Source organism: Coenobita brevimanus, chromosome 26, assembly GCF_032717465.1.
Source record: "Coenobita brevimanus isolate Jiangsu-jjx chromosome 26, ASM3271746v2, whole genome shotgun sequence".
In the NCBI taxonomy this organism is placed as follows: Eukaryota; Metazoa; Arthropoda; class Malacostraca; order Decapoda; family Coenobitidae; genus Coenobita; species Coenobita brevimanus.
This window is the reverse complement of record NC_136979.1, coordinates 11,886,538-11,910,751: the sequence shown is the minus strand read 5'-3', so window position 1 is coordinate 11,910,751 and position 24,214 is coordinate 11,886,538. Positions and strand designations below refer to the sequence as shown.

Here is a 24,214-nt window from a genome sequence, read left to right as displayed (position 1 = left end):
TGCAAAAGAATTGCAGAAATGCATGACGATGTTAAAGAATCAATAGACTACGTAAAGTACTCATTTGTACTGATAAGATATGGGATTTTTATGTACAGTACAATATAAGCTAATAATACTCATCTCCCATCACCCTGCGAAGCTCTCACCCAATGGCACATGCCAGCCACGAAACTTTTACACTTAAACAGTCGAATGCTGGGTACTGAACTGGGGTTGCAGAGAGTATATGTTACAGAACAAAATATACTCAAAATTGCATGATAGATCATTGGTTTAAGTTTTTGTCATAAGTTGCATTACACCCTGTATATATGGATGGGGTAATGAGAGAAGTAAAAACACGAGTAATGGAGAGGGGGATGGGGTTGGTAATGAATGGTGATGGATGGAATATCTCAAATTTGTTGTATGCCGATGATGCTGTACTGTTTGCAAATACCGGACAAGGACTTGGTAGGCTAGTGCAGAGTTTTGCTGATGTCTGTGTGCGTCGTGCCTAGAGAGTAAATGCAGAAAAGAGTAAAGTGATGGTTATTCAGAGAGAAAGTGACTCCCAGTGCAATGTTAAAGTGAATGGAGAGAGACTGGAATTGATGAGAGAGTTCAAATACCTGGGTATGGTGATAGAAAAGAGAGGAAAATGTGCAAAAGAAGTGGAAAGTAGAGTGACACAAGGAAGAAAACTTGCTGGTGCAATGAAGGCCTTGATAAGAAACAGAGGCTTGAATGTTGCAGCTGCACGAGGCTTACGTGAAGAAGTGTTAGCGCCAACTTTAACACATGGATGTGAGACTATGGTGTGGCATGAAAATGAAAAGTCAAGAGTAAGAGCAGTGGAGATGGGACTGCCAAGGAATGTATGTGGAGTACAGAGGGTGGATAGGATACAAAATAATGTGATTCGTGATGATGTGGAGTGAAGAAGTCTGTGGGCACCATAATTAAAGAAAGTGTACTGAGATGGTATGGTCATGTGGAGAGAATGGATAACAACAGAGTGGTGAAAAAGGTATATCTGGGCAAATTTGAAGGAGGGAGGAGGCTAGATAGGCCAGGAGGAAGGTGGAGAGATATGGTGGATGAGTGTATGAGGAAGAGAGGTTTGGAAGTTGGTGAGGCTAGGGAACTGACAAGAGATCAAGCTGGTTGGATGAATGATGTGAAGAGAAGTGCATGATCAGGGATCTGGCACCCCTTTTTAACGTAGCAGCGTCTGGACTGAATCTCGGATACGTTTATGTGAAGCTACAGAACGTGGTGAATGTTTTTGGCGTATCCGATAGAGCCAGGATTCTGGGAGCTTGAATGATGAGTGAATGGAAGCGTGGCCCATTGGATTGGGCAAATTTGGGCTGTCTGGACATTGTTACTCCTCACCCAGCCCTAGGGTGGGAAAGAAGGTTCAGATGATGATGATAATGCTTTAATGTTCACAAACTACCTTGAATATGACATAAAATACTTTGAAAACTATTATAAACTTTTCTAAATACTTTAACTTTACTAATTTCTCATGTGTGTTATTGTCCTCTAATACATGAGGCACCTGGTTGTGAAACTGCCTATGTGCCAAAAGTTTAAAAAACTGAGCTTAAAGTTGTTCAACTTGTTTTTAACCATAACTTATGACAAACACAATACAGCATTTCCTTGAAAACTGACCTCAAGTGATACTGAAGCTGAAGCTAATAACTGAATATGCTATTTTATTATTTTTCATTTCTTCCAAAGGAGTATGTTTGAATGTCAGTAAGGAATTAGTTTTTTTCTTGTTTCAAGCAGCAGTTTACTTTTCCCCTATTAATTTCCAATATAACCTAGTTCAAGAGTTATCGTGCAAGATTTTTTTTTTTTTTTTTTTTTTTATGCGAGGAAGAAGGAACCAAAGGCCATGAGCCCGCAGTAACAGTTCCCTCCAAGAGAAAAACAAAATACAATAGAGAGCCAAATTCAAGATCCGATCATTTTGAGATGCCTGGACACACTACGTTTCAAAGACTGGAGATCATAGGCAGCAGGAAATACAGACTGAGGGAGACAGTTCCACAGCTGACCTGTTGCATAAATGAAAGACTGGGAGTAACGGTTAACTCTTGCATTAGAGAGTTGGACAGAAAAGGGATGAGAGTTTGCTGCCAGACGGGTGCTACGCGTCCGTCGTAGAGGTGGAGGAATGCAAGCAGACAGGGCAGAGGAGCAGTGACCATTAAAGTAGCGATAGAAAAGAGATAAAGATGCAACAGTGCGGCGAAGAGACAGAGGTTGAAGGGAGTCAGTAAGAGGAGGAGAGTTAATGAGACGAAAAGCCTTTGACTCCACCCTATTGAGAAGAGCTGTATGTAGGGAGCCTCCCCACACATGAGAGTTGTACTCCACACAGGTGTGGATAAAACCCCTGTATAGAGTCAACAATTGTGCAGGGGTAAAGAAAGAGCGGAGTCGGCTTAGCACACCCAATCTCTTGGAAGCAGATTTTACAAGAGATGCAATATGATCTTTCCAAGATAAGTCCTGAGTAAATGAAACCCCAAGCATGTTCAAAGATGATGCAGGATTAAGCTGAATATTATTAAACATTAGTGGGTATACCTGTGGAAGATTTTGTCGGGTTGATAGGTGTAAGAACTGAGTCTTAGATGCATTAAAGACAACCATATTATTTTTACCCCAGTCAGAGATATGAGCTAAGTCAGACATTAGGTGTGCCATAGCCTCATCCCTTGTTTCCTGAAGTAACTGTTGAGATGGGCGTTGCGGGAACCGAATGGAAAGGTGAAGGGTGGAGTCATCAGCGTATGAGTGGATAGGGTTAGATGTACAGCTTAGAAGATCATTGATGAATAAAAGAAAGAGACTAGGTGATAGGACAGAGCCCTGAGGAACACCACTGTTGATAGATCTAGGAGAAGAACGATGGCCGTCTACAACAGCGGCTATAGAACGACCAGAAAGGAAGCTAGCGATGAAGGCACAGATAGAAGGATAGAAACCGTACGAGGGCAGTTTGGAAATTAAAGATTTATGCCAGACTCGATCGAAAGCCTTTGAGATGTCAAGTGCAATGGCGAAACTTTCGCCAAAGTCCCGAAAGGAGGATGACCAGGAGTCTGAAAGGTACGTGAGAAGATCGCCAGTGGAGCGTCCCTGACGGAACCCATACTGACGATCGGAAAGAAGGTTGTGATAGGAAAGATGCCTTAAAATTTTTCTATTAAGAATTGACTCGAAAACTTTTGAAATACAGGACGTTAAAGTAATTGGACGATAGTTGGAGGGTTGGGAGTGGTCACCCTTCTTTGGGACTGGCTGAATGAGAGCAAACTTCCAGCAAGAAGGAAAGGTACAAGTTGACAGACAAAGGCAAAAGAGTTTACCTAGGCAGGGTGTAAGCACAGAAGCACAGTTCTTGAGAACAACAGGAGGGACCCCATCAGGCCCATATGCCTTGTTAGTACTGAGGCCAGTGATGGCAGAAAATACATCAACTGAAGAAATTTTAATGTCAGCCATAAGGAAGTCAGAGGGGGGAAGTGATGGAGGAACAGAACCGGAATCGTCTAAGGTGGAATTGGAGGAGAAAGTCCGTGCGAAGAGATCTGCTTTATCAGTAGAAGAAATAGCTACAGAACCATCAGAGTAGAAAAGAGGAGGGAAGGATGATGAGGTAAAGTTGTTAGAAAGATTTTTGGCAAGGTGCCAGAAGGAGCGGGAAGAATTCGAGTTGGAGAGTTGAGAGCATTTAGTATGGATGAAATTATTTTTAGTAGAGCGAAGAACAGACTTAGCACGATTCCGGGCAGAAACGTAAAGATTATGTGATTCAGGGGTGGGTTGGCTCTGGTACCTTTTGTAGGCCTTCTCCTTGTTGCGGACAGCATTAGAACAAGCATGATTAAACCAAGGCTTTCTTGCGTTAGTCAAAGGATATGAGAAAGGAATGTATGCTTCCATGCCCGAGAGAATAACCTCCGTAATGCGCAAGGCACACTCAGATGGCTCACGGCCATGGAAGCAATAATCATTCCAGGGAAAATCAAAGAAGTACTGCCTGAGGGCCTCCCAGTCCGCGGCTCCAAAATGCCACAGACGACGTTTCCCTGGAGGGTCCACAGGCCGTACCGGAGTGATAGGACAGGTTAAGGTAATAAGGTTGTGATCGGAGGAGCCCAACGGAGAGAAAAGATTAACAGAGTAAGCATAAGGATTAGTTGTGAGGAAGAGGTCAAGTATGTTGGAGCTCTCTCCAAGGCGGTCAGGGATACGGGTAGGGTGCTGTACAAGCTGCTCTAGGTCATTAAGGATAGAAAAGATGTAGGCTTGTTCACCAGGTGGATCAGTGAAAGGAGAGGAGAGCCAAAGGTGGTGGTGAACATTGAAATCTCCAAGAATGGAGATTTCAGAGAAAGGAGAAATGGACAGAATGTGTTCCATCGTAGAAGTAAGATAGTCGAAGAATTTTTGATAGTCAGTAGAATAAGGGGATAAGTAAATAGCACAGATATATTTAGTCAGAGAATGACAGGAAAGCCGAAGCCAGAGTGTGGAGAATTCAGAAGAATCAAGTTCAGGAACACGAGAGCAAGATAAGTCGTTGCATATGTATACACAACAGCCACCTTTGAAATGAGTATAGAGAAAGTGGGAGGATACAGAAAAGGGTTTGCTGTCAGTTGCCTCAGACAGCTGAGTCTCTGTTAGAAAAAGAAGGTGAGGTTTAGAGGAGGAGAGGTGGTGCTCAACAGAGCGAAAGTTAGATGAAAGGCCGCGAATGTTGCAGAAATGAAGAAGAAGAAAGTCAGACAGTGGTTCCAGGCACCTCGAGTCGTCACCAGGAGAAGGGCAGATGGCGGGGGCATTTATGATCCCCCCCCCCTGGGGACTCCGAGGCTGGGTGAATTGACGCCATTTTTGGTTAATTTTGAATAGGAAGTGTAGTGTGTACTGTGCATGTAGTTTGGTGAAGATAGTTAAAGAAATTTGTACTGGATTATCATGTGCACACTGTAACTGCATTTAGTGACAATAATGGAGTTTCATATAACACAACATAATAATAAACCCCACATGAATGCCTGCAAACACACACACATACACAGAGGGATTCAATCTAGGTGGACGTCCATCACCAGCGCTCCGTACCAAATCATCACGGCCAGTGGCATTACCTAAATTTGTATCTTTGTATGAGTCAAGCTCAGTACCAGGTTAGACTAAATGATTGTTTATTATTAAAAGGAAAAAAATAATAAGTTTAAACAAGACTTGTTCAAACAGGAAATAGAACCAAGACGAAAGAATACGCTGAGTCATCTCTGAGGTTTGTTTAGACTACAACAACACGGAGATTGTAAGTACATGCTTTGCACTTTAAGTATTGCAAAATGGATACATACTTCAGTAAAACAAATTTGGAAAAGAAAAGGGATAAAGGTAAAAAGCAAAATAATGATTTCTACCAAGAACTGGTTGAAGTAGAGACTCACAATAGACTGGTTGAATGTGTAAACAAACTAGAAATGGCTTTCAAAAATGAAATTGATGAAATAAAGAAGCAGATGCACTTGCAAAAGGAAGAAATAGAAAAACTAGGAAGGGAGGCCAATAAGAAAGACACAACCATCAGTGAACTAACAGTGGAATTGAGTACACTTAGGAAGAAAATGAGTGAAATGGCAAGTACAGTAGTCAATCACGAGAGTGTTATGGAAGAGTTCAAAAATGACACAGAGACAATTAGGCAAGTTAGCAGTCTTATTGACCAGAGCAGTGATATTGAGGAGAAGATAACACAAGTGAATGAAGCTGTGCAAAGCTACAAAAATGATGCAGAAACCACGTATGCTGAAATGGTGAAAGTAAAGAAAGACTTAGAAACAAGGGTGGAGGAAAAAAGCATAAAAAAGGAGGTGAAAAGAATAATCCAAAACAATCCAAAGTTAGTCAGAGATTCAGTAGAGATAAACAAATCAATAGTAATCACTGGTATAGAAGAGGAAGAAGTTAAAAATAAGATCACAAGAGACAAAAAGGTGATGACAAATGTAATGAACTTACTGAAAGAAGTATCAGAGGAAATCTGTAGTAAAGACATAGAGGAACACAAAAGGTTAGGGAAATACGAGAAAAGCAAGACAAGACCTCTAAAGGTGACTTTCCAGAGTGTAAACACTGTGGAAGAGATACTAAAAAATGCAAAGAATCTTATGGAAAAAGAGGAGTTCAAAAATGTATGGATAAAAAGATGCCTAACACAAGAGGAACTGGAATTACTGAAAGAGAAAAGGGAGGAAGCAAAAACAAAAAATGAGGGAAGATCAGAAGAGGAGAAGAAGAAATTTTTTTACAAAGTAATAGGATTGCAGGTACGAAAGTGGTACACAAACAGGATGGAAGAAAAAGGAGGAAGGTAGTAGAACCATGTTATGACAAGTATATAAACAAGATGATAAAGTTGATGTACTCAAATGTGGATGGAATGGTTTCTAAATTACTAGAGATGAATGATTATGTCAGAGAAAATGAACCACAAATAATATGCCTAACTGAAACAAAATTAACACCAAGGATATCCAATGACATATATACTAAACTTAGAGGAATACAATATATGGAGAAGAGACAGAAATTTAAAAAAAGCAGGAGGAATTATAATATTAACTAAGAAAAATCTAAAAGTCCAGGAAATAAAACTAGATATACCATCACAAGTAGAACTGGTTGCAGTAGAGATCGACACATCTGAAGGTAAAGTAATTGTAGCCAATTTGTACATGCCACCCAGATCAAACACATGGGAAAGAGACGAATATGAGGACCTGGCAGAGAGTACAATTAAGAGTATAAGATCATTGCTACATAAAATGGAAGAGAAATCGGAAAGAATTATACTAACTGGGGACTTCAATACAAATATAAATTGGATTACTCTAGATATAAATAGCCAAGAAAGCTGTTGGGACCAAAATCTCCTGGATCTCGTACAAGAGTTTTTCTTAACGCAACATGTGAGGGAAACCACCAGAAAAAGAGGACTTGATGTACCTTCAGTGCTAGATCTAATATTTACTAGGCAAGAAAATGATATTGACAGTTTAATATATCACCCTCCACTCGGCAAAAGTGATCATGCAGTACTAAATTATAACTTCAGGATAGCATATGACATAGTAAACAGCAATGACAGTTACAAAAAGAGCCTAAACTATAAAAAGGGAAATTATCAAGACCTAAAGAAGTATTTCTTAGAAGTTGATTGGGAAAATGAGCTTAGAGGACAAGATTTAAATGCTGTATATAAAAAATTCTGTGAATTTTATGAAATAGGAGTTCAGAAGTACATCCCACAGCACAAAGAAGCAGGTAAGAAAATACAGAAATGGTTCAATACAGAATGTAAAAAATCAAAAGAAAGAAGAGATTTGTTGTGGAATAGATACAGAAGACACAATAGTGAAAGGGCGTATAATAATTACAAACAGGCAAGAAATGACTATACAAGAATAAGGAGGGAAGCCCAAAAACAGTTTGAGGAGGATATAACAAATAAAAGTAGTGATCAACCAAAGCTGTTTTACAGCTATATCAGAAGCAAAACCAAAGTAAAAGATATAATACAATCCATTACGGACGAGGGAATCACTTATACACAAGAGAAAGATATTTGTGAAGCACTAAATAAGAATTTCCAATTAGTTTTTACAGAAGAAAAAAATTTTGAGAGGGACTATGTGGAACACGCATGTCCACACATACTACCAGATATACAAATAGCAGAAAAAGTAATACAGGAGGAGTCAAGTAGATTAGACAGAGGAAAAGCAAGTGGTCCTGATGAAATTTCATGTTGGGTATTACAAGAATGTGCAAAGGAGTTAAGTAAACCATTATTTTTAATTTTCAAGAAATCCTTGAGTCAAGGTAAACTACCTGATATTTGGAAAAAAGCAAATATTGTCCCCTTATTCAAGAAAGGAAATAGACAAAATTCACTCAACTACCGACCAGTATCACTGACCAGTGTTGTAAGCAAGGTATTAGAAAAACTTATAAGAAAAGCTTGGGTAAATCATCTAGAAGAACACAGTATGATAACAGAAAGACAGTTTGGTTTCAGAAAAGGAAAATCATGTGATACTAATCTGTTGAGCTACTATGACAAAGTAACAAACACAATATAGGAAAGGGAAGGATGGGTGGACAGTATCTATTTAGATTTCAAGAAAGCTTTTGACACAGTACCACACCAAAGACTTTTATGGAAACTGTACCATCAAGGAGGAATTCGAGGCAAACTGTTTTGTTGGATGCAAGACTTTCTCATAAAAAGAGAAATGAGGACAGTACTAAGAGGAAACTACTCATCATGGAAAGAAGTGACTAGTGGAGTACCACAGGGTTCAGTGCTGGCACCAATCATGTTTTTAGTGTATATAAATGATATAAACAGTAACACTGGAAATGAGAGCTATCTGAATATGTTTGCAGATGATGCAAAAATACAAAGGAGAATTACTAACACAGACTCTTGCAAAGAGCTACAAGAAGAAATAAATAAACTTCATGAATGGAGTAGTACATGGCAAATGGAATCCAATGTGGACAAGTGTCATGTAATCAAGTTTGGTAAAAGTGGAAAAAGACCTGATTGGGATTATAAGTTAGGAAATAAATCCCTATACACATCAGAAAGAGAGAAAGACCTAGGTGTGATTATCAATAACAGACTATCTCCGGCTGACCACATCAGCGAGAAGGTACGGAACATGTATACACTGCTTGCAAGTATGAGAATAGCATTCACATACAAAAATGAAGACATGCTAAGAAGGATAATAACATCATTCATTAGACCAACCCTGGAATATGCATCAGTAGTCTGGAGTCCTCATCTCAAAAAGCATATAGACAAGATTGAAAAAGTTTAAAGGGCCGCTACAAGATGGATACCAAGCCTAAGGGACCTAAGCAACAAAGAAAGACTAAATAAACTTGAATCTACCAACACTACAGGAGAGAAGGAAAAGAGGTGACATGATAATGCTATATAAGTGCATATCAGGAAAGGAGAAAATAGACATAAATGATTACTTAACATATGGAGAAGCATCAGAAAGAGGACACTGCAAAAAACTGCATAAGAAGAGAGGTGATAAAGACGTAAGGAAATTCAGTTTCCCAAACAGAGCAATTGATCAATGGAATGCACTACCAAATGAAATAGTGTGTGCCAAAACAATTCACAAATTTAAGGATATGTACGATAAATATGGTTTAAGACACGGGACAGTACGAGATTGACTCATTCCTGTAAAGATACAAATAGGTAAGAACACACACACACACACACACAGAGGGATTCAATCTAGGGGGACGTGCGACACTGGCGCTCCGTACCAAATCATCACGGCCAGTGGCATTACCTAAATTAGTATCTTTGTATGAGTCAAGCTCAGTACCAGGTTAGACTAAATGATTGTTCATTATTAAAAGGAAAAAATAATAAGTTTAAACAAGACTTGTTCAAACAGGAAATAGAACCAAGACGAAAGAATACGCTAAGCCATCTCTGAGGTTTCTTTACACTACAACAACACGGAGATTGTAAGTACATGCTCTGCACTTTAAGTATTGCAAAATGGATACATACTTTAGTAAAGCAAATTTGGAAAAGAAACGGGATAAAGGTAAAAAGCAAAATAATGATTTCTACCAAGAACTGGTTGAAGTAGAGACTCACAATAGACTGGTTGAATGTGTAAACAAACTAGAAATGGCTTTCAAAAATGAAATTGATGAAATAAAGAAGCAGATGCACTTGCAAAAGGAAGAAATAGAAAAACTAGGAAGGGAGGCCAATAAGAAAGACACAACCATCAGTGAACTAACAGTGGAATTGAGTACACTTAGGAAGAAAATGAGTGAAATGGCAAGTACAGTAGTCAATCACGAGAGTGTTATGGAAGAGTTCAAAAATGACACAGAGACAATTAGGCAAGTTAGCAGTCTTATTGACCAGAGCAGTGATATTGAGGAGATGATAACACAAGTGAATGAAGCTGTGCAAAGCTACAAAAATGATGCAGAAACCACGTATGCTGAAATGATGAAAGTAAAGAAAAACTAAGAAACAAGGGTGGAGGAAAAAAGCATTAAAAAGGAGGTGAAAAGAATAATCCAAAACAATCCAAAGTTAGTCAGAGATTCAGTAGAGATAAACAAATCAATCGTAATCACTGGTACAGAAGAGGAAGAAGTTAAAAACAAGATCACAAGAGACAAAAAGGAGATGACAAATGTAATGAACTTACTGAAAGAAGTATCAGAGGAAATCTGTAGTAAAGACATAGAGGAACACAAAAGGTTAGGGAAATACGAGAAAAGCAAGACAAGACCTCTAAAGGTGACTTTCCAGAGTGTAAACACTGTGGAAGAGATACTAAAAAATGCAAAGAATCTTATGGAAAAAGAGGAGTTCAAAAATGTATGGATAAAAAGATGCCTAACACAAGAGGAACTGGAATTACTGAAAGAGAAAAGGGAGGAAGCAAAAACAAAAAATGAGGGAAGATCAAAAGAGGAGAAGAAGAAATTTTTTTACAAAGTAATAGGATTGCAGGTACGAAAGTGGTACACAAACAGGATGGAAGAAAAAGGAGGAAGGTAGTAGAACCATGTCATGACAAGTATATAAACAAGATGATAAAGTTGATGTACTCAAATGTGGATGGAATGGTTTCTAAATTACTAGAGATGAATGATTATGTCAGAGAAAATGAACCACAAATAATATGCCTAACTGAAACAAAATTAACACCAAGGATATCCAATGACATATTAAACTTAGAGGAATACAATATATGGAGAAGAGACAGAAATTTAAAAAAAGGAGGAGGAATTATAATATTAACTAAGAAAAATCTAAAAGTCCAGGAAATAAAACTAGATATACCATCACAAGTAGAACTGATTGCAGTAGAGATCGACACATCTGAAGGTAAAGTAATTGTAGCCAATTTGTACATGCCACCCAGATCAAACACATGGGAAAGAGACGAATATGAGGACCTGGCAGAGAGTACAATTCAGAGTATAAGATCATTGCTACATAAAATGGAAGAGAAATCGGAAAGAATTATACTAACTGAGGACTTCAATACAAATATAAATTGGAATACTCTAGATATAAATAACCAAGAAAGCTGTTGGGACCAAAAGCTCCTGGATCTCGTACAAGAGTTTTTCTTAACGCAACATGTGAGGGAAACCACCAGAAAAAGAGGACTTGATGTACCTTCAGTGCTAGATCTAATATTTACTAGGCAAGAAAATGATATTGACAGTTTAATATATCACCCTCCACTCGGCAAAAGTGATCATGCAGTACTAAATTATAACTTCAGGATAGCATATGACATAGTAAACAGCAATGACAGTTACAAAAAGAGCCTAAACTATAAAAAGGGAAATTATCAAGACCTAAAGAAGTATTTCTTAGAAGTTGATTGGGAAAATGAGCTTAGAGGACAAGATTTAAATGCTGTATATAAAAAATTTTGTGAATTTTATGAAATAGGAGTCCAGAAGTACATCCCACAGCACAAAGAAGCAGATAAGAAAATACAGAAATGGTTCAATACAGAATGTAAAAAATCAAAAGAAAGAAGAGATTTGTTGTGGAAGAGATACAGAAGACACAATAGTGAAAGGGCGTATAATAATTACAAACAGGCAAGAAACGACTATACAAGAATAAGGAGGGAAGCCCAAAAACAGTTTGAGGAGGATATAATAAATAAAAGTAGTGATCAACCAAAGCTGTTTTACAGCTATATCAGAAGCAAAACCAAAGTAAAAGATATAATACAATCCATTACGAACGAGGGAATCACTTATACACAAGAGAAAGATACTTTTGAAGCACTAAATAAGAATTTCCAATTAGTTTTTACGGAAGAAAAAAATTTTGAGAGGGACTATGTGGAACACTCATGTCCACACATACTACCAGATATACAAATAGCAGAAAAAGTAATACAGGAGGAGTCAAGTAGATTAGACAGAGGAAAAGCAAGTAGTCCTGATGAAATTTCATGTTGGTTATTACGAGAATGTGCATAGGAGTTAAGTAAACCATTATTTTTAATTTTCAAAAATCCTTGAGTCAAGGTAAACTACCTGATATTTGGAAAAAAGCAAATATTGTCCCCTTATTCAAGAAAGGAAATAGACAAAATCCACTCAACTACCGACCAGTATCACTGACCAGTGTTGTAAGCAAGGTATTAGAAAAACTTATAAGAAAAGCTTGGGTAAATCATCTAGAAGAACACAGTATGATAACAGAAAGACAGTTTGGTTTCAGAAAAGGAAAATCATGTGTTACTAATCTGTTGAGCTACTGTGACAGAGTAACAAACACAATACAGGAAAGGGAAGGATGGGTGGACAGTATCTATTTAGATTTCAAGAAAGCTTTTGACACAGTACCACACCAAAGACTTTTATGGAAACTGTACCATCAAGGAGGAATTCGAGGCAAACTGTTTTGTTGGATGCAAGACTTTCTCATAAAAAGAGAAATGAGGACAGTACTAAGAGGAAACTACTCATCATGGAAAGAAGTGACTAGTGGAGTACCACAGGGTTCAGTGCTGGCACCAATCATGTTTTTAGTGTATATAAATGATATAAACAGTAACACTGGAAATGAGAGCTATCTGAATATGTTTGCAGATGATGCAAAAATACAAAGGAGAATTACTAACACAGACTCTTGTAAAGAGCTACAAGAAGAATTAAATAAACTTCATGAATGGAGTAGTATATGGCAAATGGAATTCAATGTGGACAAGTGTCATGTAATCAAGTTTGGTAAAAGTGGAAAAAGACCTGATTGGGATTATAAGTTAGGAAATAAAACCCTATACACATCAGAAAGAGAGAAAGACCTAGGTGTGATTATCAATAACAGATTATCTCCGGCTGACCACATCAGTGAGAAGGTACGGAACATGTATACATTGCTTGCAAATATGAGAATAGCATTCACATACATAAATGAAGACATGCTAAGAAGGATAATAACATCATTCATTAGACCAACCCTGGAATATGCATCAGTAGTCTGGAGTCCTCATCTCAAAAAGCATATAGACAAGATTGAAAAAGTTCAAAGGGCCACTACAAGATGGATACCAAGCTTAAGGGACCTAAGCTACGAAGAAAGACTAAATAAACTGAATCTACCAACACTACAGGAGAGAAGGAAAAGAGGTGACATGATAATGCTATATAAGTGCATATCAGGAAAGGAGAAAATAGACATAAATGATTACTTAACATATGGAGAAGCATCAGCAAGAGGACACTGCAAAAAACTGCATAAGAAGAGAGGTGATAAAGACGTAAGGAAATTCAGTTTCCCAAACAGAGCAATTGATCAATGGAATGCACTACCGAATGAAATAGTGTGTGCCAAAACAATTCACAAATTTAAGGATATGTACGATAAATATGGTTTAAGACACGGGACAGTACGAGCTTGACTCATTCCTGTAAAGATACAATTAGGTAAGAACACACACACACACACACACACACACACACACACACACACACACACACACACACACACACACACACACACACACACACGAACGAACAGCCGGAGAGAGCAGACGTCCCAGCCATCGCTCCTAACCTTAAGTAGTTTCAGGAATTTTGTCTGTCCTGTCTCCTAAGGTCTTGCCTTAAATTTAAAATAATGAAAGTTAATAGACTACCAAAAATGTAAAGATTTATTGGCTATAGTATACATGAATGTTTGTAGTTTTTTCGGTAACAGCTGTTTTGGTACTTTACATTAAACATGGCCGAAAATATAAACAATGAGGGACTGGAATTTCAAGGATTTGATGCTAATACCAATGTCATGGACCTGGTTAAAACATTAATTATGAGGATTAGTGAACTCGAAAAGAAAGTAGAGAATCTAGTGATAAAGGATGTGTCAGTAAATACGGAAACCACCATACAGAGTCTGATCCAGTCCAATGAAACAGCCAATGAAGAGATTAGGAATTTGAAGCGGGAAAATGTTGAACTGAGGAGGAAACTAGAAGAAAGTACTAATAAAACGGAGAAGGTGAGTAATGTATTAGAAGAACATAAGGCAAAGTGGGCACACGTAGAAGAAGAACAGAAAGAAGTGGTCAGCTTAAGAGAGATCATCCAGGAAGAAAGGGAAATGAACAAGAAAGAAATGGAAGAAAATATAGTGAAAATACTGAAGAAAAAAGAGAAAATAGTGAGAGAAACTGTAGAAAGGAACAGATGTGTGGTAGTATATGGAAACAGGGAAGAGGAAGAAAAGGTTAGGTTCGTAAGACTCGAGAGAGACACGAACATGGTGAGAGGAATATTAGGCAAGATTGACCCCGAAGGAGACAAGTGGGTAAAAGAAATTGAGGAAGTAAGGAGGATAGGGCCTTACAAGAAAGGGGAAACAAGACCAATGAGAGTCAAGTTTACATCAGAAAGTGTAATAAATGAGATACTTTAAGTGACCTGGAAATTAAGCAAAGAGACGGGGATGGAAAATATTATAATAAGAAAAGATCTGAATGAAGAAGAAAGAGAAGTTTTAAAATCATTAAAGGAAGAAGTAAAGGAAAAAAATGATAAGAGGACAGAGGAAGAATGTAATACTTTTTTTTGGAGAGTAATGGATATGAAAGTAAGGAAATGGATTTAAGGAAATAGAAGTGAAGGAAACTAGGGGAGATGGTTGTGAAGGATCAGAAGTTGAGGAAGTGGTACGGACAGAGAGTAGGAGAGAAGAGGGTATTAATAATGTCAAAAATAATTTGAAGGTGATATATACTAATGTTGATGGCTTCATATCGACAAGGATCGAAATTAATAATTTCTTGAGAGAACATGAACCTGATGTCATGTGCTTTGTAGAGACCAAATTAAGAGAAGATATTGATGTTCATTTGGGAGATGGTAAATACAAACTGTGGAGAAAAGACAGAAAAGAAAAAAAGGGAGGAGGAGTGATGATAGCAGTGAAGAACAACATAAATGTAGATACTGTGGAAATGGGAGAAGGCAGGGCTGAAGTGATATATATGAAATTAGAAACTGGAGAGAATGTTAAGCGAGATATGGCGGTAGTGTATGTTCCCCCAAAGACGAGAGTATGGAAGGATGACGAATACCATGAGATGTTGTCAGATATGGCTAGCTACTTGCAAAAAATAAATGAGAAAAGCAATAATATAATTTTGGTGGGTGACTTTAATTGTAAAGAGGTGAACTGGGAGGAATGGTACTCGGGTGGAGGCGAGGATTCGTGGGGCACTATGTTATTAAATATAATAATGAATAATGTGATGACTTTTGGTAAGCTGCTGTACTCACGCAGTTGCAAGCGCTGGTTCGAATCCTCGCAATATTTAATTTAGGGGGAGGCGGTGGCTCAGTCGGTAGAGATGTGGCCTGCAATCCTACCGGACCCAGGTTCAAATCCCCGCTATACCCCCCTGGGGGTAGGGGGGTTTCAAGAATACTCCCCCAGTATCCCTGCTTGTCGTACGAGGCGTCTAAAAGGGTTGGTGGTGGGTTAGTGCCCCACCCCATAAAAAGAACTAACTAAAAAAGCAAATAAAGCGCCTCGGACCAGGACGGACCATACATTGACGACTAAGGAACGGACAAAGGACATTCTGAGGGTAGGAACGTGGAATGTGAGAGGAGTGAATGATGAAGTGAAAGAGAGAGAGATTGTCCAGGTGCTTGAGGATGCAAAAGTGGATATATGTGGATTGACTGAAACTAAATGGAAAGGTGAAAGGATGAGAGAATGGGAATACGGTGTAGGTATATGTGCGGGAGTCAGTGAGGATGAGAGGGCAAGAGAGGGAGTATGTCTGATGATAAGCAAGAAGTGGAAGGAGAATATAAGAGAGTATGGAACAGTGGGTGCAAGGATTGTATGGGTGAGGATGAAAGTAGGTATACAAGCATGGGCGATTGTATGTGTGTATGCTCCAACTGAGGATCGAGTGGCAAGAGTGAAAGATGAGTTTTGGGCGAGAGTAGAAGCATGTATGGACAAGTTTGAGAGGAGCGAGAGAGTGCTGTTGATTGGAGACATGAATGGCAAAGTCGGGAATGTATGAGTGGATGGAGTGGTTCGTCAGTGGGGTGTGCCAGTGGAAGTAGATGGGAATGGTAGTGCTTTGGTGGACATCTGTGCTGGTAAGGGGTTGGCAATAGCCAACACCTACTTTCGTCATAAGATGATCCACCGGTATACATGGAGAGTAATGAGGAGGATGGATGGTGAACTTGTTGAACGAAAGGCAATGATAGACTACATGTGTGTGGATGAGCGAATGAGAAGACAAGTGTTGGATGCAAGGGTGTGGAGAGGGTGGGGGAATGGAGTCTCGGACCATCACTTAGTGATGGCCAAGGTAGAGCTGCAAAGAAGGTGGCTGAGGAGGCGAAGGGGAAGACAGGAGGAAGCAGCTCCTGTGAGAAGAGTGGAAAAATTGCAAGATAGTGAGAAGAGGACAGAGTATAAGAGCATAGTGGAAGAAAGATTGGGAAGGTATGAGCTAGAGCAGATGGAAGGAGTGGAAGACGTATGTAAGATATTCACGGAAGAGATAAGCGCAGCGTGTGAGGCGGTTTGTGGAGTGAGGAGGAGATGCAAGGGTGTGCAAGGGACAGCATGGTGGAATGATGAGGTGAAACGAGCTGTAGAACAAAAGAAGAAGGCATATGGTGAATGGTTGGCGAGTAGAGGTAGGGAAGAAGATGAGAGAGAGAAGAGAGAGGTATATGTGAGCAGGAGAAGGGAGGTTAAGAGACTGGTGAAGAAGACTAAGAAGAAAGTGGATGAAGAGTTTGGGAGGAATCTGAGTGTGAAATGGAGGGAGAGTAAGGAATTGTTTTGGAAGGAGGTAAAGAAAGTAAGGCAGTGTGAAAGGGGAAATAGTAGGGGAGTGAAAGATAGGAATAATAGATTGTTGGTGGAGAAAAGAGAGAAATTGAGGAGATGGAAGGAGCACTTTGAGGATTTGTTGAATGTAGAGAGTGAGAGCAGTGTGAGTATAAGTGGTTGGGGAATGGCTGGGAGAAGAAGAGATGAGAGGAGGGAGGAAGAGATCAGTAGGTCGGAAGTAGTGGAAGCGATGAAGAAGATTAAGCTGGGAAAGGCCCCAGGAATTGATGGAGTGTGTGGTGAAATGCTTAGGTATGGGGGTGAGATTGTTGTGGAGTGGATATGGAAGTTGTGTAGATTGGCTTGGGAAGAGGGAAGGGTTCCAGAGGACTGGAAATCAGGTATAATTGTTCCTCTGTACAAAGGAAAAGGGGAGAGAGAAGTATGTGGTAACCATAGGGGTATTTGCCTTCTTAGTGTGACTGGTAAAATATATGGTAGAATACTCATTGATAGGGTTAGGCATATGACAGAGGAGCTAGTTGGAGAAGAACAAGGGGGATTTAGGAAGGGAAAAGGGTGTGTAGATCAGATATTTGTTCTAAGATGTTTAGTGGAGAAGTATCTAGAGAAGGGAAGGAAAGTGTACGCTGCCTTCATGGACTTGGAGAAAGCTTATGACAGAATAGATAGGAAAGGTATGTGGAAGGTATTAAGAATATATGGAGTGGAGGGGAAATTGTTGAGTGCTGTGAAGAGTATGTACGAGGGAGCTAGGGCTACGGTGCGAGTGAATGGTGAGCTGAGTGAGTTCTTTGATCTCAATGTGGGACTGAAACAGGGGTGTGTAATGTCTCCATGGCTGTTTAATATATATATGGATGGGGTCGTAAAGGAGGTACAAGGTAGGGCAGTGGATGTGGGGGTGGCCCTAATGAATGAGGGTGAGATTTGGAAGCTTCCGGTGTTGCTGTTTGCTGATGATACAGTATTGTTGAGTGAAGATGAATGGGAGTTGCAAGGTTTGGTGAATGAATTTGGGACACTGTGTAGGAGGAGGAAGCTGAAAGTTAATGTAAACAAAAGTAAAGTTATGGTGTTTGAGAGGAATGAAGTCACAGAGTGTGCAGTGAGGTTGGATGGTGAGGATATGGAGAATGTGAGTGCATTCAAGTACTTGGGTAGTGTGATGAGTAAGGATGGAACTTTGGGGGATGAAGTACGTGAAAGGGTACAGCAGGGAAGGAAGGTTGTTGGCACACTGAAAGCAGTGATGAGAAATAGGGAGGTGAGTATGGAAGTTAAGAAGTCACTGCATGATGGTATTGTGATCCCTACCCTGACGTATGGAAGCGAGGCGTGGACCTTGCAAGAGGGGAACAAGTCAAGAGTGAGAGCAGTGGAAATGAGTTACTTGAGAGGAGCATGTGGAGTGACATGGAGGGACAGGTTGACGAATGAAGAAGTGAAGGAACGTTGTGGGGTAGATGTGGATGTGGTTGAAAAGATTAGGAGAAATACACTGAGGTGGTTTGGACATGTGGAGAGGATGGAGAATGAAAGACTGACTTAGAGGGTGTATGTAGGTGAGGTGGAGGGAGGGGTAGACCGAGGATGAGGTAGATGTGGATGTGGTTGAAAAGATTAGGAGAAATACACTGAGGTGGTTTGGACATGTGGAGAGGATGGAGAATGAAAGACTGACTAAGAGGGTGTATGTAGGTGAGGTGGAGGGAGGGGTAGACCGAGGATGAGGTGGAGGGATGGAGTTGAGAGGTATATGAGGGAGGGGGGGTGAGTTGGGGGGAGGGGAGTCAAATGGTGGGTGACAGAGTGACTTCGAGGCGTTTTGTCTGCGGCCACCCTTTGCGGGATTAGGGCGTCGGGCTATAGATAGATAGATAGATAGATAGTGATGACGCAATGGGTCAAAGAAGAGACATGGTTTCGAGGTGAGGACACACCAGCAAGGTTAGATTTACTGTTCACCAAAGAACCCGATGTAACAGAATCATTGGAATATCTCTGTCCTTTGGGAAAAAGTGATCACGTGGTCACTGAGTTCCAGATGTTAATAGGAAACGTCGAGCCAAGAGACGAGCTTCATAGACAGGGAAGATACAACTTTGGGAAAGCAAATTTTACAGGATTGAGAAACTTTTTTGAAAATGCGGATTGGAGAAAATTCAGAGAAACAAGAGAGATACAGAGGAAGTGGGATATGTTTCTAGGCCTCTATAATTTGGGAGTGGAAAAATTTGTACCAAGAGTAAGAGGGAAAGAAAACAGGAAAAAGGAGTGGTTTAATAGAAGGTGTATGATAGCAAAAAAAGAGAGAGCTAAGGCGTGGAACAATTGGAGAAAGAGAGGTAACGACAGAACAAAGGAAGAATATAAAAGAACAAGAAATGAATATACAAGAATATGTAGAGAAGAAGAAAGGAATTTTGAAAAAGGTATAATTGACAAATGCAAGGATGAACCCAAACTGTTTTATAGATTTGTTAATGGCAAACTGAAACAAAAGGAAGGAATCACCAAGCTGAAAGTAGAAGGAGAGGTCTTTAAGGATGCGGCAATGCAAGCAGAAATAATGAACAAACGTTTCCAGTCAGTTTTCACTAAAGAAAAGGAGCTTGTGGAAGGGGAGGGAGTGATTAGAAATGTTCCGGTGATGAAAGATATAAAAGTGGAGGTACAGGAAGTGTATAAATTACTGGAAACTCAAGATGTAAGGAAAGCCCCAGGACCTGATGGAATTTCTAATTGGGTACTGAAGGAATGGAGAGAACAACTGGCGGATAAAATTCACAGCTTAATTGTATGCTCACTGGAAGAGGGGAAAGTGCCAAAAGAATGGAAGAGGGCAAATGTGGTACTAATTTACAAGGGAGGAAACAGGGAAGAACCCCTGAATTATAGACCAGTGTCTCTAACCAGCATAGTCGCAAAATTGTGTGAGAGAACCCTGAAAGACAGATGGATAAAATATCTGGAAGAGATTAATATTTTGGCTGAATGTCAGTTTGGATTCAGAAGTGGAAGGTCATGTGTTTCAAACTTGTTGAGCTTTTACTCAAGTGCGACTGATGTGGTACAGGAGAGAGATGGTTGGGTGGATTGTGTGTACTTAGACTTAGAAAAGGCCTTTGACAAGGCACCTCATAAGAGACTAATGTGGAAACTAGAATATATAGGAGGACTGAAGGGGAAACTTCTGGAATGGATGAGAGACTTTTTGAGAGACAGACAAATGAGGACAGTAATAAAGGATAAGATGTCTGGATGGAGGGAAGTAACAAGTGGAGTCCCTCAAGGCTCAGTGTTGGCGCCAGTAATGTTCCTGATTTACGTAAATGATATGGTAGATGGAGTGAACAGTTATGCAAGTCTGTTTGCTGATGATGTAAAGATCTTGAGGAAGATAGAGGTTGAGGAGGATTGTAAAATACTGCAGGAGGATTTGGATACAATACACAATTGGAGCCGGACGTGGGAAATGAAATTTAATGTAAAGAAATGTAAAATATTGGAAATGGGTAAAAGTACCAGGAGACCATCACTGAATTATTTTTTGGGTAATGAATTAATCACAAAAAGGAGAGAAGAGAAAGATTTGGGAGTGCTGGTCCAAGATAGTTTGTCACCAGAAAAGCACATTAACAAGATAGTTGGAGAGACTTATAAACTCTTGACTAACATAAGAGTAGCATTTCATTATATGGATGAGGAAATGATGAAAAAATTGATAGTGGCCATGATCCGCCCCAGGTTAGAATATGCAGCGGTAGTGTGGTCCCCACACAAAAAGAAAGATATAAACAAGATTGAGAGAATACAAAGAACAGCAACCAAGATGGTCCCCAGTCTGACAAACCTGTCATACAGAGAGAGGCTGGAAAAACTGGATTTGCCTTCGTTAGAGGAAAGGAGAAAGAGGGGAGACATGATCGCGGTGTTCAGGACCATGGTGGGAGTAGATAAAATTGACAAAGAAGATCTGTTTTTATGGGATAAGAGAGCAACAAGAGGACATGGAATGAAATTGAAAAAGTCAAGCTGCTTGAAGGATATCAAGAAATATAGCTTTCCTTACGGAAGTATAGACTTATGGAACAGCCTGGACAAAGAGATCGTCCAGTCTAAAAACTTAAATGAGTTTAAAGCTAAATTCGGCTTATTGAGAAACAGCGACGGAAACCCACGAGCATAGTACATTCCGTGTATATCACAATTAGGTATATTAGGTAAATACTTAAATATTTGGAACGACTTAGACAAAGAGGTGGTGCATGAGAAAAACATTCATGTGTGTAAAGGCAGACTTGATAAATGTGGATATGGAGACAGGACAACACGAGCATTGCTCAATTCCTGTATACTACAAATAGGTAAATACACACACACACACCGCTCGCTGGCTCAGTGATAACGTTCTCGCTTGCCATCTGGTAGACGGGAGTTCACGCCTTGTTCAGGTTGCGAAAAGCTTCACTGACGAAGTGGGCAGCTACTGTCCCCCTTGAGCAAGGGGATGGGTGTGTGCGTGTGTGAAGGTCACACCCTTGCCTTTAGATCGGACTACATGAGCTCTCAGCTCCCTTCCGGGAGGGTAAAAGCTGACGATCACGACCATCAAGTGATCCTGACTGACCCGGTGAATTACATACACACACACAAGAAAAAAAAGAAGCTGGAGAGTCAGGAACTTAAAGAGCAGTCCTGCCAGAGGTTCATATGCTGTTACACCTCCACTACACATGGGCCTGGTGGACTAGGAAATAACACAGTAGAGAAAACATTGTTTTGCATAGGGTTTTCACCCTTACAGAATCTGAAATATGACATATGGGGTGATGCTGTGAGGGGGCAATAATTTGAAAATGGTCAAGCTGGCGATTATGAAGTTTCACTTTCAGACTCCTCATATATCTATTACACAACATAATGAGGTTGTACAGTTAGCAGATACATATTTCCTAGTTGCCTAAGAGTGACTGCAGAGGCCCGGGAACTATAGTGACTACGGAGAGAGGGTCTGGCAGCTGTTACTAGCCAAAACTAGAATCTACTGGTTTCAGAGTGTGGCACAAAACCTTGTGCTGTACATATAAAACACCCAATGCATTGCTCTTTCTTGCAACTGTTGTATATATACAACATTCAAAGTGTGAAGGTTAAATGTGCAGATGGGAGTGCAGTCCCTGATCACTCAGTGAGAGAAACCAGGGACCTCTTCTCTAACCATAACAGGAGACTGGGCATATACTGAGAACCCTTCAAAATATAACAGAAATATAATACTAAGCAGGCAGAGAAAACATACAGCACACTGTATATAATTTCTAGCTTTGCCATCCTTTCAACAGATACAAACAATGCATTGCACTGTACAAAATCCCCCTTTCCAACATTAAGAAGTCATGGAGGCACCTCAAAACATGTTGCATAACTGTTTGCAGACCTTCTCTTCCTCCTCATGACTTGCAACCTGAGTAACAAAAGTGAGCACAATACTGTACTTGTTGCAGAAAGTGGGAAGTGAGAGAAATGAGAGAGATGTAAGAAAAAATTTTGGGCTGTTGTTGGTTGGCCCTAATTTCATGCAGTTATTCTAACAGTAGAAAAACTTTGGTTGTTTCAAGTAATTTTCATAAACACATTTGACTTAAGGCACCTCTTTTCTTAACTTCTATCTATGATGAGATGAATCTCACACCACACTAAGATTGGTTATGGAAACTTTGCATCTTTCCTAAAGGTGTGGAGGTACAATAAATGGGTTTTTAGCCAATAAAAAATCATGCAGAAAGCAGTTCCCCTTGCAAGTGAGGTAACACATACTAGAATAAGAGGAAAAAGCATGAAAAGCTACTAATCATGAAAACTTCTTACCCCAGTTAAAGCAATATCTCTGAACACCCACTGCTGAGTCTTCCTTTCAATTGCTGAGAGTAAAGCACACACACCAAGGCCAATAGCACAAACAGGCTCTGAGGAATGAAAGGGTTAGTAAGTGTTAAGAGCTTACAATATGAGAAAAGTATCTAAATCTGTTAGATATCAGTGAGTACTGTATATATTTAGTATGGTCAACTTCAACAGTGTACTGTGCAACTTAACAATCAGCTGCAGTTCAGCAAGGTTAGTAGTGCATATGCAAACTACCAAAAACATGGATGAATCAACTGGATCAGAGTACATTGGAAGTCTTAAAACTGTAATACATACAGTAATTTAAAAAGCTGCTTTTAAACTAATCTAAAGGGTTACTGTATAAGTAAAAGATTTATTACATGTACAAACGCCCCCCACTTTATGAACGTTCATGCATATGAAATTTTGCTTTAATGAAGATTGCATTTTACTACCCTTCACTTCCCTAATGAATGCCAAAATTCGCTTTACCAAATTTTTTCGCGAAGGCAGTTTTAAATCGAGTGCGCCTTCAGTCAACTGATTCCATCACAGCGCCACTTACGAGCAAAACATGCACTATTCACTCCTGCCCTACCATCCAAAACAGTACAGTACCTTGCCGCCACACTTGCAACACTTACAGTATTTTGTAACAATGCTGCCCAGACATCCTGTTACAAGGATCTAACCCAGCTAGAAGTGGCGCTGCAGCGGACATGATAGAGAAGGCACTCGGTTGCTAGAGAAATTCTAGATGTCGTGATAACAGCAAGCAAAGCAGACCTCGATTGACAATTTCTTCAAGCAAGCCACCCCTTCAACTCTATCATCGACTGTTGAGTCACCACTGCCATGAACCTCACATAATGGCACTCCCACTGTCACCCCATCAATGTCCCACGCCTTCACACCACCTACGCCCCAGACCATCACACCTTCAACATCGTGCGATGTCACCCCAGCCTCTCCCCACGCTGGCCAAGAAAAGCTGGACTCACCTCTCCCCATGTTTGATAGCTTCTCTGACTTTGATGATTCTGACTAACTCACTGATGTAATTAAGGTAATGTAATTTTCCATGTCAAACCTAAACAGTATGGTAAAATTTATGAAAAAACTCAGTTAATGTGTTACTTATGTTTTTTATTGGCCAGCTGCATGTTAAATCATAGATGTTGTTTTAGATTAAGGGTTAGGGAGTCATAAAATACACAAATGTTGATTCGGATTGAGTAAAAAATGGGTTAATACTGGTGGATGGGGGAAAAATTGGGGTCCTGGAACAAAACTCCATTTAACCCATGTTATAATGGGTTCACACAACAAAACTTTGCTTAG

The 24,214-nt window shown here is 39.8% G+C and overlaps 1 protein-coding gene across 1 annotated transcript in view; it reads right to left on the bottom strand.

Annotated features, from left to right (window-relative positions):
• LOC145394070 (glutamine amidotransferase-like class 1 domain-containing protein 1) overlaps positions 1-24,214 on the bottom strand; it is a 326,615-nt gene that overhangs the window by 131,466 nt on the left and 170,935 nt on the right. Inside the window, exon 5 of the mRNA XM_080268038.1 lies at positions 22,853-22,950. Coding sequence (XP_080124164.1) covers positions 22,853-22,950 — 98 coding nt within the window. The remainder of the gene's footprint in view (positions 1-22,852; positions 22,951-24,214) is intronic.